Consider the following 18,968-nt stretch of genomic DNA (forward strand, 5'->3'; position numbering starts at 1 on the left):
TCTTTTACATTTAATATATCTGAAGAAAGTTTTGGTATCCTCCTTAATATTATTGGTTATCTTACCTTCTTAATGACTTTTTAATTACCTTCCATTGGTTTTCGAAAGCTTCCCAATCCTCCAACTTCCCAATAATTTTTGCTCTATGATATGCCCTCTCTTTGGCTTATATGTTGGCATTGATTTCTCTTGTTAGCCATGAAATCTTTCCTTTGGGATTAACCTGAGACTAATCAACAGATTTAACTGTCAGGCCTGTCAGTTTGCGTCATCATTGGACTCCTCATGCAGTTCCTTGGCAAGGTCTAATCTTGCTTTGATTCCTCATCTTTACATTGGTGAATCACCTCTCAACTCTTGTAACAGGCCAGATGCAGGCCAGCATTTGAGGCCTCCGATAATGTTAATGAGTTTCTTGACGGCAGTTGAGGTGAAGGGGAAAGCAAGTTCAATTTGCTAATTATTCTATTTTACTTTAACGTTTTAAAAATTATTCCTAAGAGTTGGTATGTATCAGTGAACTTAATTTTTATTTAAGAAATAGTTGACTGAAATTTTAAGGTATTTGTATGTGTGCAACTATCCTTTTTGGGACATAGCTCAATGGTGCTTAATGCTTTGGTTCAATCCTTGGCATTTCCATACCATTTGCCACAATTACTTTAAGATGCTGAGGTTATTTTTCTTTGAGGGTGAATCTCGAAGCATGGGACATAGTTTCAGAACAAGTGATGTCCATTTGAGGTGGAGATCAGGAGGAAATTTCCGACCTTCCATGAATATTTAGATCTGTCTACTTCAGAAAACCATGGAGGCTAAATCACTGAATATATTCAGGGTGAAATACATCTATTTTGGGCATCAGGTGTTCAAGGCCTATAGGAAACTGGCTGGAAAGTGAATTTTAGTACAATGTCAGATCAACCACCATTTTATTTAATGGCAGAGGAATCTCAAAAACAACTGTGGCATTCTAATGCTGCATTTCTTGTGTTCCTATTATTTAAATTGAGTGACACCTTTGGTAGAAAGCAAAACTTCAAATACATGTTAATCTTCCATTGAAGCCTGTCAGAACCTTTCAAGTGGCAGGGCCTCTGTACAATGCTGCCTCCAGACATTATTACTGTCCAGACTTCAATGATCTGACTTCCACATCCATCCACAGTATGTGTGGTGGCCATAGCTAATAATTGCAGTGGACAAATCTAGCAGGGTCAATGCATTTGGATAATCCACGAGATATAAAGAGCATAAGCAAAGGAGTAGGCCATTCATTTCCTCAAACTATGCCTAGTTTAGCTAGATTATGTTCCCTCTGTGACAATATATTGATCTGTCTTAGTTATTTATCCCTTTCAAATATATCCAAACCAAAATCTATTAACCTCATTTTGAATTATGTAAATAAAACTGGTGCCTTGTTTTAGGAAGTTAAAATTAGTTACTTCTGCCACCTAGAGGCCATTAAAATATTACAGTTTTTCAAAAGCATTCCACAAACAAAAAGGTTTTCTTACTCTTAATTTATTTATATAGAAAACACCTAATTCATAAAATGCCTGTTCTTATTTTGAAGGATATTTAATACCATTCAAAGTAAGTGTTTTGAAATAGAGCCCTTTCTTTGTTTGACATTTCTTAATTTCAATTAAAATGATGTTAAAACAAAATTTCTGTTGTTTTATTTAAATACTTCAGGCTGAGTTTTATTGTGTAATGTTTGACAACATCTTCCAAAATCAAGTAATTGGTAAAGCTTATTGCAGTAAAACTTACTTTGAGTTAATCAGTGTCCTTTAGTGAAGGGAACACACTGCCTGTACTGGACTTCTGTCAGTGGTTCTTCATAATGATAATTGCATGCTATCATCGAATAATTTTCATAGCCGAAGAGCTTTTTTTTTGTTTAATTCAACATTTTTTATTCTCTTGATTACCAAATTTGTGTTTTTCTTGAATAGAAATTCAGAAAGGCATTTCTAAATTAAAATTAAGGACTGATCCTAGAATGAAGCATACCAAGCTGAAGAAGTACATTAATTAGAAACGTATTATCAGAGAGATCAAAGTGAATTTGATTACTGAGCAGTTGAAAAGAACTGATTACATTTTTCAGAACATTTATTGGCTACCCTGCTGACTCCAGACTACAAAGTAAATATATCAAACAGTTCTTGAGACAAATTTCCTTTTATCAATATTGTTTGTCTTTATAGTCTATATTGCAACAATGTCTTAAAATTAAAATATGCATAAACATTCCCAGTTCTCAGTTCTGTCAGATCCTTCATGATCAATGTTAACAAAAATCATCATATCCCAATCATATATATATATATATCCCAAGAGACTGAGTGACATGTCCCACAAATTGATGGTATCAGTTCCCAGCAATTCACAGATGAACACATGCAGGCAAACCATCTTGTCATTCCACCGATTAGACACTTGGGGGAGCACCGATGGGAGATGCCAACCCCCAGCTGAGCATGGACACCATGCTACACTGCCTCCAGTACCTCCTGGACTGCAGGAGCAAGCAAGCCCACGGTTTGAGGCCCAGTCCTCACTACAACCAAGACTCTGCCTCCACTGCCCCCACTAGTTATGCAGTGAGCTGGGTAATCTTACAAGAAAGCATTATCTGGCATTTGCTGTGCAGAAATAGAACCAAACCAGACAAAATTGGTGATTGCACTCCAATACAAGATTCTGCCCAACCTATTTCAAATGATTATTTTGACAAAACTATTTCTTCTACATGCATTGTAGTTTACAAGCTTCCCAAAAGCCCCACGTGAATCAAAATACCACTGGCTGTGCATTTTAGATGGAGAATGAGCAAACTGTTCATTTCTGCTCAAGGCACAGGAAGCTTAAAGGAGATTTGATGTAGATGCAGATGTGTCTGACTGGTTAAACAGAAGGAAACTCTTCTGATTGCAGAAAGCTCAAGACTGTGGTGACACACATTAAAGATGCTGGTGAATGCAGCAGGCCAGGCAGCATCTCTAGGAAGAGGTACAGTCGATGTTTCGGGCCGAGACCCTTCGTCAGGACTAACTGAAGGAAGAGTTAGTAAAAAATTTGAAAGTGGGAGGGGAAGGGGGAGATCCAAAATTTCCCCCTCCCACTTTCAAATCTTACTAACTCTTCAGTTAGTCCTGACGAAGGGTCTCGGCCCGAAACGTCGACTGTACCTCTTCCTAGAGATGCTGCCTGGCCTGCTGCGTTCACCAGCAACTTTGATGTGTGTTGCTTGAATTTCCAGCATCTGCAGAATTCCTGTTGTTTGCGTTTTAAGACTCTGGTGACCCTAGTTTAACACTTTTCCACAGATACAATCAGTATTGCGAAAAAATGTTTTATATCCGAAGCAGTAATGGTCTGGAACATTACTAATTGGAGCTTTTAAAACTGAATTGGGTAGGCACTGATGAAAAATACTTTACAACACAACAAGGAGAGAAAAGAGGATGGAGTTGATAGAATTCTTCTTAAGCAGTCCCTTGGGGTCAAAATGGATTTGCTCTACAATGGGTTTGTGGATTCTGATTCATGAAACTAGTGTGGGGCAGAGTGTGACTCACAAGGAGGCAAGCATAGGTATAGCTTCTTCCATTTCTTATGCAAGGCCTTTGAGTGCTCTGCATATATGACTGCAAGATTCTTAATACTATCCCATTGCTCCTTTTCCACGTCTACTTAGTCCCAAGAAGTTGTTGAGGATATTGCATTTCTTCAGTTTGAGCAAACCTCATATCATTTTCTCTGCCAGAGCTCAGATTAGAGTGGCTTCAAGCATTCACATGTCTTAGCTTTCACAACGTAACTGACAAAGAGTGAACGGGCCTCAATGCAAGCGATATTGCTACACAAGACGCTGCTGATGTTGGTTTACTCCTCCTCCAGGTGAGTTTGGAGGATTTTGGAGCCAAACACCAAAATTCATACCAATACCAATGTAGTAACAAGGTTGGACTAGAACAAGCCCTGCCCACCAAATACTTGGAAGCTTTTGACAGCCTGCAAAGTCTCACCTCGGTCTTCTGGCTGTAAACACTGTTGAGTTATTTCAGTAAACAAAATTTGTAAATTGAAATTGTAAAATATTAAAACAAAAAAATTTTCAAAAATGTAAAACAAAGCACAGAAATCAACTCATTTGTAAACACAAGAGATTCTTCAGCTGCTGGAGATCTTGAACATCACACACAAAATACTGGAGGAATTCAGCAATTATGCAGAATCAAAGGAGAGGAATAAACATTTGACATTTTGGGCTGACACCTTTCATCGAGACTGGCAAGGAAGTTAGCAAAAGCCAGAATAATGGGGAGAGGGAGGGTAAGGAGTATTAGCTGATAGGTGATGAGTGAGAGCAGGGTAGGGGGAAGATGGCTAGTTGAGGGAGAATGATGTGCTAAATATGGAGTTTGTGAGGTAAGGACAAAGGGAATCCTATCCCTGTTAATGCAGGATGATGTGGTTACAGCCAATTTTTTGGGAAATGGAGGAGATACAGGTGAGGGCAGCATTGACGGTGGTGGAAGAGAAACCTTGTTCTTAGAAAAAAAGAGGATAACTTAGGTGTTGTAGAATAAAAACAGCCTCATCCTAAGAACACATGCAATAGAGATGAAGGAATTAAAAGAAGGGAATAGCGTTTTTACAAGTGACGGGGGTGAAGAGGTACCGTCAGGATAACTGTGATAGTCATTGGGTTTGTAAAAGATGTCAGTAGATAGTCAAGAGATGGAGACAGAGATTGAAAATGGTGAGAGAGGTATCAGAGATGAAACACATAAATTTATACTTTATACTTTATTGTCGCTAAACAATTGGTACTAGAACGTACAATCATCACAGCGATATTTGATTCTGCGCTTCACACTCCCTGGATTACAAATATTAAATATTAAAAATAGTTAAAATTAGTAAATATTAAAAATGTAAATTATAAATCATAAATAGAAAATAGAAAAATGGGAAGTAAGATAGTGCAAAAAAACCGAGAGGCAGGTCCGGATGTTTGGAGGGTACGGCCCAGATTCGGGTCAGGATCAGTTCAGCAGTCTTATCACAGTTGGAAAGAAGCTGTTCCCAAATCTGGCCGTACGAGTCTTTAAGCTCCTGAACCTGAAATTTAAGGATAGGGTGTAAGCTAGAGACAAATTTTGATGAAATTGATGAACTTACCTTGGGTGCAAGAAGCAGCACCAATGCAGTCATCAATGTAGCAGAGTCAAAGTTGGGAAGGCTACCAGTGTGAGCATGGTACCTGGACTGTTTATGTAGTTGAAGAAATGATAGGCATAGCTGGGGCCTATGCAAGTGCCCATGACTACACTTCGGGGTTTGGAGAAAGTAGAAGGAGCCAAAAAAGGAAATGGTTGAGTAAGCACCAGTTCTGCCAAATGGAGGAGGGGAATCAATTGGATCTGCTATCCAGAAAGAAGTAGGGAACTTTAAGTGCCTCCCTGATGGGGCGTGGAAGGCATAGGGACTGAATGTTCCTGGTGAAAATAAGGTAATCCAGGTCAGGGAACTGAAAGTTGTTGAAGTGATGGGAAGAATGTGAAGTGTCATGGATGTACGTAGTTAGAAAGGGACACTGTTTCAGTGGGGCAGCAGCAGGCAGAAACAATGGGCCTTCCAGGTCTGTAAGGTTTGCAAGGTTTGTAAGGTTTGTGTAGGAGGTATTGCAGGGTAAGGGAACAATGAGGTTGGGTGGCACTGGATGAGAGATCACCAGAATCGATGAGGTTGGTGATAGTTTGGGAGACAATGGCCTGAATGGTCCTGAGTGGAGTCCTTTTCAAAGGGTAAATAAGAGGAAGTGTCCGAGAGTTGTTGTCTGGACTCAGAAAGGTAGAGGACAGTCCACAGTCTTCAACAGCACTACCCTTGTCTGCAAGTTTGATGGTGCGGTTGGAATCACCTATCATCAATCAGTTTGTACACCTTCCCCACCCTCACCTTCTTATTTGGCTTCCTTTCCAGTCCAGATGCAGGATCTCATCCTAAAACATTGCTCCCCCGTAGATGCTGGCTGACTTACTGAGTTCCACCAGCATTCTGAGAGCAACTCAGCAGCACAATTCACTTATTATTTCATCTTTGTAGCTTCCTCTGTGTAGGAATGCACTTGTAGAGCCCATGGCAAACCTAGCTTGACACAGGGTTGGACAGCAGATTCCCCAGTCTACGTGCTGGGGAGACTCTGTGAGATGCTGCTGTACCATCGGATGTGCCCTCCCCAAACTTGATTGGTCATTTCTCTGGGACTTCCTACCTTAAAGTGGAAATCACAAAATTTATTGGCATTTACAGTATATTGAGAAGTATCAGTAGAAACGAAGTGGGACTGTTTGATGTACACAACACAATTTTGGCTAACAAGCTTATCCTCAGGAATCAACAAAAATATAGTGTTTGTCAAAATGTAGTGTGTTGGGCACATGGTCAAGTGGTTAAGGCATTCATCTAGTGATCTGAAGGTTGCTAGTTCGAGCCTCAGCTGTGGCTGCGTGTTTGTGTCCTTGAGCAAGGCACTTAACCACACATTGCTCTAGGGTCTTTGCGAGGAGTGGCGCCCCACACAGACTTCCAATCTGTGCCTTGTAAGGCATGAAAATGCCCGACGTAGGCCTCTCACGGTCTGAGTCGACATTCCCTCCCTCCTCCAAATTATCATACACAGGGTCACAATAGCTGGAAAAAGGCCCTCGACACCAACGAGAAACCACCCATTTCACAGACACATCAGAAGGAGAATATGAATCAGATTCAGGTTTATTATCACTGATGTATGTTGTGAAATTTGTTGTTTTGCAGCAGCAGTTACATTGCAATCCATAGAATATAATATACATTACAATAAAAAAAATACATATACATTACACATCTGCATGCACACACACATACCGTACATACATACGAATATATACATTACTGTGCTGAAGTCTTTGGCACATGTAAAAAGAAGTTCTGTAAAGTGAAGACTTTTTCAAAATAATAAAATGAAATGTTTCTAAATTTCAAAAAAATTATTACAAAGAGTAGTAAAGAGTAAAAAAACTAAATCAAATCAATATTTAGTGTGACCACCCTTTGCTTTTAAAACTGCAGCAATTCTCTTCAGTACACTGTATGCAGTTTTATAAGAATATCAGCTGGTAGGTTGTTCCAAGCATCTTGGAAAATATGTTGCACACACTTTTATATATATAGGTACGTCTTGTACCAAATAAAGTGGCCATTGAGTGTATGTTCTGCTGCTGTAGCTCATTCACTTCAAAGTTTGAAATTTAGAGATGCTCTTCTACACACCTCTGTTGTAATGCATGGTTATTTGAGTTACTGTTGCCTCCAGTTTGAACCAGTCTAACCATTCCTCTGACCTCTTTCATTAACAAAACATTTCACCCACAGAACTGCTGCTCACTGGATTTTGTTTTGTTTTGTTTTCACACTATTCTCTGTGAACTCTAGACTGTTGTGTGTGAAAATCCCAGGAGACCAGCAGTTTCTGAGATACTGAAACAACCCTGTCTGGCACCAACAATCATTCCTTGGTCAAATTCACTTAGATCACACTTCTTCCCCATTCTGAAGTTTGGTCTGAACAACAACTGAACCTCTTGACCATGACTACATTGAGTTACTGCCACATGATTGGCTGCTTAGACATTTGCATTATAGAGCAGGTATACAGGTGTACCTAATAAAGTGGAAAATAGAAAGCAAAAATAGTGAGGTAGTATTCATGCCTTCATTGACTGTTCAGAAGTCTGATGGCGGAGGGGAAGAAGCTGTTCTTAAAATGTTGAGTGTGTGTTTTCAGGCTTTTGAATCTCCTTCCTGATGGTTGTAATGAGAAGGGGGCAATTCTGCTTAATGGAGGTCCTTAGTGATGGATGTGGCCTTCTTGAGCAGAAGTCAGCATTGAACCTGGATCACTGTGGCTGTGAGACAGCTGTACTACTAACTGTGGATCTGTGCAAGTAACTATACTTCAGGCTTTACAAGAAAAAATGCCATTTAAATAATGTACAACTTGTGGAAAGTAACATCTTAAAGGAAGGTAGAATAAGAGCACTTAAACCTTCCTGCACCAGCTGACTATTACCTTCAGAGTGGATTTTCTATTGACCAGGGTCCATTATTAGATCACTTGCAAAACTATTTGAAGGGTTCCATTAAAGAGTGTTAAGTAAAATTCTGATGCTTTTAAATGATTAAAAAGTGTTCAGGAGTAAAAGGAAGACTAAACAGAAAATAATAGAAATATGTGACAGGTCAAATATATTCCATCACGAGAGACATAAACACAGTCTACCAGAGCATTTGTACCTATTGTAGTGACATAAAATATAAGTGACAGAAAAAAGTATGAGGGAAAAGGTGAGGAGAAATGTCAGCCTTGGGAAACTTGAATAAAATACATGTTTCTCTGAGATGAACATTTTATTTGGAGCAGTGAAAACTCAATGGGGCAAGAGATTATCGAACACCTTCAACGGAAAATGATCAGAATCAGAATCACAATTTTTATAGCAGAAGTCATGAAACTTGTTGCTTAGTGGCAACAGCAGAGTGGAAGACATAAAAAAATTACTATAGAACGTAGAACAGTAACACGCAGTATGGGGCCTTCAGCCTACAATGTTGTGCTGACTAATATACTCCACGATCAACCTAACCCTTCCCTCCTACACAGCCCATAAGTCCTTCATTTTTCTTACATCCAAATGCCTACCTACGAGTCTTCTAAATGTCCTTGTTGTATTACTTCTAACACGCATGGCAGTGCATTCCAGACAACTACCACTCTGTGCAAAAAATACATGCCTCCAACACCTTAGCTATACATTCCTCCATACATCTAGAGATACGTCCTCTGGTATAGGCCATGCCACCTTGCAAAAAAGGCACTCTAGCTCTGCCTCTCATAATCTTATGCAACTCTTAATAAGTCACCTCACGTCCACCTTTGCTCTAAAGCAGGAGTTCCCAACCTGGGGTCCGTGGACCCTCTAGTTAATAATGGGGGTCCATGGCATAAAAAAGGTTGGGAACCCCTGCTCTAAAGAGAAAATGCTCAGCTTCTGCATCCCTTCCTCATAAGGAATGCTCTGTAATCCTGATAATTCTCTTCTGCATTCTCTCCCATATTATGAGGCAAGCAGAACTGAACACAGTATTCCAAGTGTGGTCGAGTCAGAGTGTTGTACTTTGTGGCACTTGAATTCAGTCCCCTTACTAATATGGGTCAACACATCATGCATCTTCTCAGTCACCCTACCCACTTGCATACCAGCTTTAGACTTGAACCCAAAGGTCTTTCTTTTCCTCTTCACTGCTAAGAATCCTGGTATCAGCCATCTATTCTGTATTCACATTCTGTCTTCCAACATGGATGGGTTCACACTTTTTTGGATTGAACACTGACGCCAAGCAGACAGTCTCTGAAGAGCATTGATAATGGCTGGGGTCACCCATCTTGTAAAGACAATTGCCCAGAAGAAGTCAATGGCAAACCACTTCTGTAGAAAAATTTGCCGAGAATAATCATGGTCATGCAATCAGGATGGCCCACATCGTACGTCACAGCACATAATGATGATGATGATATCTTCCTCAAAAGGTATCCCAATGACCCACAAATCTGAATCCCTGGTCCTTCTACCAATTCTTCAGCTACACATTTATCTACTATAACTTCCTATTCTTACCTCACCGGTGCGTGGCACAGGCAACAATCCAGAGATTTCTATCCTTGAGCTCTTGCTTTTTAGCTTCCTCCCTACTTCTCTACACTAACTTTTCAGAACTTGTTTCTTTTCCTATCTGTGTCATTGGCACCAGTGTGCACCATGACTTCGGGCTGCTCAGCCTTCTCATTAATTCCTCACTGAATTGATGGCTTTGACAATATGAAGATAGCTGGAGGGGCAGGTTTTGATGAAGAAGTAGAGGCTGCAGAAGGACTTAGAATAGGAGAATGGTCAAAGAAATGGCAGGTGGAATACAGTGTCGGGAAGTGTATGATCATGTATCTTGGTAGAAGAAATAAAGGGTAGACTATTTTCTAAATGGAGAGAAAATTCAAAAATCTGAGTTCAGAGGGACTTGGATCCTTGTGCAGGATTCCCTAAAGGTTAATTTGCAGGTTGAGTTGGTGGTGAGGAAGGCAAATGTGATGTTAGCATTTATTTCAAGGTGACTAGAATATAAAAGCAGGGATGTGATGTTGAGGTTTTATAAAGCACTGGTGAGGCCTCACTTGGTGTACTGTGAGCAGTTTTGGGCCCCTTAACTTAGAAAGGATGTGCTGACACTGAAGAAGGTTCAAAGGAGGTTTACAAAAATAATTCTTGGATTAAACAGTTTGTCATATGAACAGCGTTTGTTGGTCCTGGGCCTGTATTTGCTAGAATTCAGAAGAATGAGTGGTGACCCAATTGAAACCTATCAAATGTTGAAAGGCCTTGATAGAGTGGATGTGGAAGGGGTATTTCCTATGGTGGGAGAGTCCAGGACCAGAGGACACAGCTTAAAATAGAGGGCGTCCTTTTAGAATGGAGATGAGGAGGTATTTCTTTAGCCAGAGAGTGGTGAATCTGTGGAATTCATTGCCACAGGCGTCCGTGGTGGCCAAGTTGTTACGTATATTTCAGGCAGAGGTTGATAGTTTCATGGTTGGTCAGGTGTTAAAGGGATATGGGGAGAAGGCAGGACATTGGGGCTGAGAGGGAGAATGGAATAACTGACGAAATAGCAGAGCACACTTGATGGGCTGAGTGGCCTAATTCTGCTTCTATATATTACGGTCTCTTTAAGAATTCTGAGGATTCACAGAAGTCACAAAACATATAAATAGTACAAAATAGGAATCAGAATGATTTCAGTAATATTCGTTGAAAGGAAGGCACTGAACAAGAAAACCAGAGGAAGTTCAAAGCTTCATGTGGTTAACCAGAGTAAGTTATAGCTCTTCTTTACATGGTTGTCTGAGCTTCTACCTCTTTCTACAGTGGAGATTGTGATCAATTATGCCCTTACAAATTGAGAACTTCTATATGTATTGTGCAAAGTTGCACTTTGAAAAGGGTCGAAGGCCCTATTTGTTTCATCTGTTGCAAAAAATACCTTGCATTATCTTTCAGATGGTTGTTACCTACATCTGAAACAGTAATGAGCAGAATTAATCCTGGCAAGATTATTTGTTTACTGTTTCTTGTGCAACAGTTTGCCTGTGGTGCAGCAAGTGTATTACCAAGATGTCCCCAAAGATAAATTCCAGATTTATCAGATCAGAAAAAGAATCAGGTTTAATATCACTGGCATATGTCATGAAACTTGTTATGGTAGCAGCAACACATTGCAGCACATAATCATAAAAATTAAATTACAAGAAATATATACGGTATACAAAAAATTAAAGTAATTCAGTATACAAAAATAGTGAGGTAGTGTTCATGGGTTCATTGTCCAGTCAGTGATCTGGTGTTGGAGGGAAAGAAGCTGTTCCTAAAACACTAAATGTGTGTCTTTAGGCTCCTCAACCTGCTTCTTGATGTAGCAATGGGAAGAGGGCATGACCTGGGTGACAGGTGTCCTTAATGATGGATGCCACCATTTTTGAGGCATTGCACCTTTTGAAGATGTCCTTAATTTTCGGGAGGCTAGTGTCCATGGTGGAGGTGGTTGAGTTCACAACTTCCTGCAGCTTTTTCTGACCCTATGCAGCAGTCCCTACATAGCAGATGATACAACCAGTTAGAGTACTCCCCATAGAACATCTGTAGAAATTTGTGAGTGTCCCTCGTGACATACCAATTCTCTTCAATCTCCAAATAAAATATAGCCACTGTCATCCCTTCTTTGTAATTGCATCAATATGCTGGGCCCAGGATAGATCTTCAGAGATACTGACACCCTGGATCTTGAAACTGGTCACCCTTCACTAGTTCACGAAAACAATTTGAAAACAAAAGGAAAATAAGGTATTTCCTGAAGACTTGATATAATAGCAAAATGCACTGAAAACATTTTGCATGTCAGTCCGCATCTATGGAGGGAAAGTCATAAAAGGAGGAAAAAACATCTCTAAAGGTTATCAATTGATACAGTCTTCAGAACATATTCATTCATTTATTTTATCTGAGGCACTCTTCAAGTCCTCCAACAGCAGATGCCATTTCACTGCCTCTTCACTCAACCCTGGAACACCTGGACAGTGAAGATGCATATGTCAGGATGCTCTTCATTTACATTCAATACTATCATCCCCTCAAAACTAATCAATAAGCTGCAAGTCTTTGGCTTCAATACATCCTGTGCAACTGGATCCATGATTTACTCACCTGCAGACCACACCCATTTCGGCTAGGCAACATCATCTCCACAATCACCATCAGCACAGGTACACCACAAGGCTGTGTGCTTGACCCTCTACTCTACTCACTTTATACTTATGACTGTGGTGCAAAGCACATCTCCAATGCCATACTTAAGGTTGCTGATGACACTACTGTTGTAAGCCGAACCAAATGTGATAACAAATCAGCATATAGGAGGGAGATTGAAAATCAGCTGAGCGGTGCCACAACAACAACCTCTCACTCAACACCAACAAGACCAAAAAGCCAATTATTGATTACAGGAGGAGAAAACTGAGGCCCATGAACCAGTCCTGATTGGGGGATCAGAGGCAGAGGTGGTCAACAGCTTTAAATTTCTTAGAGTTATCATTTCAGAGAATCTGTCTTGGGTCCAGCACAGGACCCACACAACCAGGTTCAGGAACACTTACTACCCCTCAACTGTCAAGCTCTTGAACCAGATGGGTAATTTCACTCAGCCCAGCACTGAGCTGTTCCCACAACCTATGGATTCGCTTTCAAGGACTCCTCATCTCATGTTCTCAAAATTTATTGCTAATTTATTTATTGTTATTTTGCTTTTTTTGTTGTCTCTTTGTATTGTGAATAACCATAAGTAAATGAATCTCAGGGTTCTACTTGGTAACCAATATGCACTTTGATAATAAGTTTACTTTGAACATTTTTAACTTTCTTTGAAGTTCCAGTATTCAGAAGAATTCTACTGTTTCAAGAAGTTCCAGATAGATTATCAAGTGCATTTTTTAGGCATTGTTACTTTGACACAAGGAGCTACAGATAGACACACTATCATTCTGCTTGACCCACACCTATACTTACAGCATTTCAGTGAGGTTTCAACTAATTTTATTGGAATGATGTTCATAAAACTAATAAACATCATTCATATTCATTTTCAGTTGCTCAGCTGAAAACACCTTGTCAGCATTGTCTTGTATTGTCCTTTGCCTGAACTGTTTACTTCAATTTGCTTCTAAAGATGAATCCTAGGTTGTTTGTCCTTTGAATTCCAAAACCCCACCAAAATGTAACTTAAAGCCAACCAGTTTTTGTTTCCCATTTCTAAAAACAGAGTTTCATCCTGAACCATTTCCATAGTCAGCTTCTTAACCCGTAGAATTTTTCCTGTATTTTTTGCTTTTATTTTAGATTTTCAGCATCTGCTGTTTTTCTTGTTGAGTTTCAAGCCAGATTTTCTTTGTTGTTGATCTTCTTTATTCATTAACTAAACATTATGGCCATTATGTATTTACTATGGTAACTTCCATCAGAACTCCTGCTCCAGTTTTATAATCATTCAGGGTCAAGAAATGGTGAACCCTGGGTGAAAAATTATCCCTGCTGTAAAGAGTAAGATCTTTTTAGTATTCTACATCATATGTTTTTTTGAATAGCAAGCATGTTCCCAGGGGATTAAGAGTGCATAGACTCATAATATGTTTTAAAAAGATTAAGCTATACAATATTTCAAAGGTAAAGACAGGCAATTCAATTGTTAAGCTTGAAACATTTAGAAAATTGGAACTGCTAGACATTTAAAATAATATTTTACTAATTAGATTTAGTGTAGCAGTTATCACAATGCTATTACAGCTTGGGGTGTTCCAGAGTTTGGAGTTTAATTCTGGTGCCATTCTGTAAGGAGTCTCCTATGTCCTCCCCATGGAATGCATGGGTTTTCCCTGGGTGCTCTGATTTCCTCCTACTGTCCAAAGGTGTACTGGTTAGTGGGTTAATTGGTCATCATAAACTGTCCAGTGATTAGGTTAGGGTTAATCGGGTTTGTTCGGGGTTGCTAGGGCGGCGTGGTTCAAAGGGCCGGAAGGGCCTACTCCATGCTCAATCGCTAAAAAAATAAACCATATTATATAATATCATCAGCATGCTCATGGATAAACAGTCCAAAATTTCTGTGTAATTAAAAATTCCTCAAATTGTTAAAAATATCCAATTTCTGGCGCCTGCAGAAATCATACTAATATTTCAGCCCAGGCGAATACACTTCCATAGCTACACTAGCAGTAGATTCTCTCGTAAGTGCCTCAGTTATCTCAGAAAAAAAATCAGTGTGCTCCATTCAAATATTAAAGAGTTATTAAAAGAATATTTCTGCTGAGAAGTGCTTCATATTTTTTTCAGTAGGAAACCATTAACTGACTGTATACTCTGGAAAGGTGTTTTAGAATATAGAACACGCCAATCCCTGCTGGATTAATAACATCTATTTCCAACATCTGTGGTTGACATAAGGTAACCATGTATGACATCTGCTACCCAACCTTAACCATCTGGTCCCTTTGTGGGTAGAATAAAGGCTAGCATCAAGGAAGGAGCTTTTTGTCCAAAGGGCATTTTTTTCCTCAATTACACTGCTGAAACATAAAAGGAGAAGTAACATCCCCACAGATTACTTATCAACGCAGTATTAGAAACACAGTTATTCATCTCTGTTCTCTGAGGCATTCTCCATCCCTGGAGCTGAAGGGCACTTTTAAGAGCTATATAATTAAGAGGCAACCACTTGGTCTGATAGTTTTCCAAAACATTGCTATTTCAGTACTTGTTCTTGTTCACAGTTGGGAGCAAGTTTCACATCCATCCTGACAGTGCTGCCTATGAAGCAAGAAAATACAACTCAGCAAATCTTGTAACATGCCTTCTCCATTTTTTTGTTATTTTCAGTATTTTTAATCTGCAATGTGCTAAGCAAAAGCAAATTTTAAAATCTTTCTTACTGGAAATATTGTTTCTCAATAGGTTTACAGAAGGTAAAATGCTGTTAGCAAATATATTCCATTTTAGCAACCTATTACCATTGGAGTTTGTTTTATTTCATAGTTTGTTTGTGCACTTGAAACTAATTTGGCTTTGAACTGATATTGTTCAGGGGTGTTATGTTGGCTTTGACCTTGCCCATGCTGTTGGGAATGTCGAACTGCATCTACATGACTGGAACGTGGACTTTGCCTGCTGGTGTAATTACAAGGTAAAACTGTATCCTCTGTGTTGCTTCATTGACTGTAATTGTTTATTTTTTAATATCTATTCATTTTGAAGCAAATTTCATGACTTATTTGTGTTTGAGTTTCGTAAATGTTAAAACCTGTGAAGTGAATATGAAAATAAACAAATTACCTTTTATTAATATATTGCAGTATTTGAATTCTGGTGCTGGAGCTTTAGCAGGAGCCTATATACATGAGAAACATAAATCTACCATAAAGCCAACGTAAGTATCATGTGTCAGAAACCCCAAAAAATTTAATCAATAGAATTTTTTGACTTATAATTGGTGGCAAATGTTAATGAAGGATCACATTTGAAATAATTTTTTCTATAACCTCAAGAAAAATATTAGTGAATGCTTAAACACTTACATACCTACATATGAATAGCATAATTCAGCAAATAATATAACATTTATTGAATTAAATATGGTTTTTCATTTATGTCTTATTAGCCATGTCCCATGGGTTTTCTGGATACCCTTTTGTTAAACAAGCCTATTGAAAATGTAATCCTTACTAGCTACGTTTTGCTGTTTTGTCCCTACAAAAGGATATACAATCCATAATTAGTAACAATGGAATACTTTCATCAGTTCTCAGAATGCTAAAGTTCTTCTTGTTTTTCAACATTTCACTCCTTTCAGCCTTGTGAATAAGCAAATCAGCATCCTCCCTCTCCTCCATTCAGGTCATCCAGCTGAGGCAACACTTCACCTGTGAATCTGCTGGGGTCGCCTTTTGTACTCGCTGCTCTCAATGTGGCTGCTTCTACATTGGGGAGGCCCGTCATAAATTGGGGGCTTGCTTCGTCGAGCACATCTGCGCCATCCGCCACAAGCAGGATTTCCCAGCGGCCAAACATTTTAATTCCCATTCTGATTCCTGTTCGACATCACAATCCACGGCCTCCTCTTGTGCTCAGATGAAGCCACCATCAGAGTGATAGAGCAACATCCCATATTCTGTCTGGGTACCCTCCAACTCGATGGTATAAATATCGATTTCTCCTTCCAGTGAACAAATTTCCCTCTCCCCCTACTCTATTCCCCACTTTGACCTTTATCTTCTTCTATTAGTTCCCCCGGTTCTCCTCTTCCTTCCCTTTCTCCTCCCCTCTCTCCACCTTTTTATTCAGGCATCTTCCCCCTTCCTTCTCAGTCCAGAGAAAGGGTCCTAGCTTGAAAAGTCGACTGTTTACTCTTCTCCATAGATACTGCCTGAGCTGTTGAGTTCCTCCAGCATTTTGTGTGTGTCACTTTTGTGAAGAAGCATTACTTTCCTGCTGTTGCAATGAACTTGTCTGGTAGCATGTTTTGTGGCCTGACTGGCTCTAATTGGCCAGTTGGCTGAATTCAAGTTTCCATGGAAATGAACTACAGAGTTTTGAAGGTAATTTTGCCTTTGCTGAAAAACTAGTAGGTGTAGATCACTCCCAGTTACACATGATTTAAAGAAAACAGAAAATTGAGCAGGACTATAAAGGGTAGACAATCCCTTACTACCAATTTTCAGCCTGAAGCAGAACTGAGATTCTGGCAACTCAATGGTTAGATGCCACCAGAGCAGTATATAATTTCTGCACATCGCAGTTAAGATAATGAATTGTAAGTAAGTGCCTCATGAAATCACCTGAATGATGCCTTCAAGTGTTCTTGGCAACATGCCCTGTGAGCCATTTGAAATGTACTCTCAATGTGGATCTTAAACTTAAAAGATACCCTCATAAAAAGGAGTGGGAAAACATCTTAATAGATGGGAGTAGGAGTGTTATAAAATGGAGAATTGAGTGGAGCTAGATTAGATAGTACATGTAAAAGGGGGACATGGATGATGAATGCAAGAGATTCTGCAGATGCTGGAAATCCAGAGCAACACACACAAGATGCTATAGGCACTCCGTAGATCAGGCAGCATCTATGGAGTGGAATAAACAGTCGACATTTCAGGCTGAGCTCTTGAACAAAGGGTCTTGGTCTGAAATGTTGACTGTTTATTTCTTTCCATAGATGCAGTCTAGCCTGCTGAGTTCCTGCAGCATTTCGAATGTGCTGACATGGATGATGAGGTGCACTTATTTGAAATGCATTGAACATAATGTTGGCAGTGCAGGGAAGTCGTAGAGTATTCTCATTACTATTGTTTCAGCATCCAGCAGAGCATGCTACAGACCACCTCACTTCATTAAAAGGAGGACCTTTTACTTCAGTTCTTCAGTACTGAATGTTATCTGCTTACTTTTATAGTTGGCACAATTTATTTTTTTTTCTGTGCATTGACTTTTTTAAAAATGCTTTTTTAAATATGTGCTATATGTGCCTTGTGCTGTGTGTGACTGTTGCACCTTGTCCGCAGAGTAACAGTGTTCTGTTTGGCTGTATTCATGGGTATTCATGTATGATTGAACGACATTAAACTTAAACTTGAAACTCAGTAGGGAAACAGAGCACTCCTCAGAAGATAGAAGAATCAATAGATTTCAGAAGATAAATTGCTGCCATTGTTGAAAATGGTGACGAGGAGGAGTAAAATCTTGTATTGCAGAGAGCAGATGTCTCCGCAGGAATATGGTCAAGGGCAGTAGGGCTCAAACTACAATTTAGTGAAAGGATCTTTCAATACCAAGTCTCACCCACTGCATTCACTTCACATATTGCTCATGGTATCAAACCTTCAATTCTCAACATGGTTAAAACCATGGGTAGTATAGTGGTTAGCAAATCACTTTACAGTACAGGTGACCCAGTTTCAATGTTCACCACTGCCTGTAAGGAGTTTGTACTTTATCCCCCATGACTGTGTGGGTTTTGTCTGGGTGCTCAGGTTTCCTTCCACAGTCCAAAGATTTACCAGTTAATAGGTTAACTTGGTCATTTTAAATTGTCCCATGAGTATGCTCAGATTAAATCAAGGGATTTCTGGGTGGTGTGACTCGAAGGGTCTATTCCGCACTGTATCTCAATAAAGTAAAAAAAAAGAAGATTCAGAGCCAACACAACTGGGCATTTGCCACTAATGCGGGGTCAGAAGGATATTTCACCTCTTCCATGAAGTGGCAACTTTCAATCATGGCAAGCTCATTGTGTAACAATATAGCATTACACACCAGCACCCATTCTCCTTCAGGGCTAGCTGAAGCCCAAATGGTGACGACAGCAGACAAACCCCAAGGAACGGGTGCAATTGATCATATTAACCTGCACTACTAAATGTAGCTGGGCATAGGCTTGAGTTAATCACACATCTTCCTTTGTACGTTTTACTATCCGCTTTAATCCAATTGTATCTAACCTTTGGAACCCTCTTCTTCTCATACATCAAGATGTTGTTCGATTTTCAGAGGGCATCTTTAGAGCAGCCTAATGAAGTAGCAGGTGGAGATACATCTCTACTAAAGGAGGCGTAAGATGCTCCTTCCCTCCGCTCACTTGCACGTCCCCCTTGGGCAAGGTGCCTAGGCCCCCCATCACTTCCCTGAAGAGCGTCGCATGAAGCCATCGGACCAGGTGGTAGATGGTGGTAAGAGCAACTGGTGCATATCACATGTCCT

The 18,968-nt window shown here is 39.7% G+C and overlaps 1 protein-coding gene across 1 annotated transcript in view; it reads left to right on the forward strand.

The window, feature by feature from the left end:
* The window catches only part of kynu (kynureninase), a 278,857-nt gene that overhangs the window by 220,468 nt on the left and 39,421 nt on the right, over positions 1-18,968 (forward strand). The window contains exons 9-10 of the mRNA XM_072257274.1: positions 15,301-15,399; positions 15,569-15,642. Of these exons, the coding sequence (XP_072113375.1) occupies positions 15,301-15,399; positions 15,569-15,642 (173 nt within the window). The remainder of the gene's footprint in view (positions 1-15,300; positions 15,400-15,568; positions 15,643-18,968) is intronic.

This window comes from Mobula birostris, chromosome 5 (genome assembly GCF_030028105.1).
Source record: "Mobula birostris isolate sMobBir1 chromosome 5, sMobBir1.hap1, whole genome shotgun sequence".
Classification (NCBI taxonomy): domain Eukaryota; kingdom Metazoa; phylum Chordata; class Chondrichthyes; order Myliobatiformes; family Myliobatidae; genus Mobula; species Mobula birostris.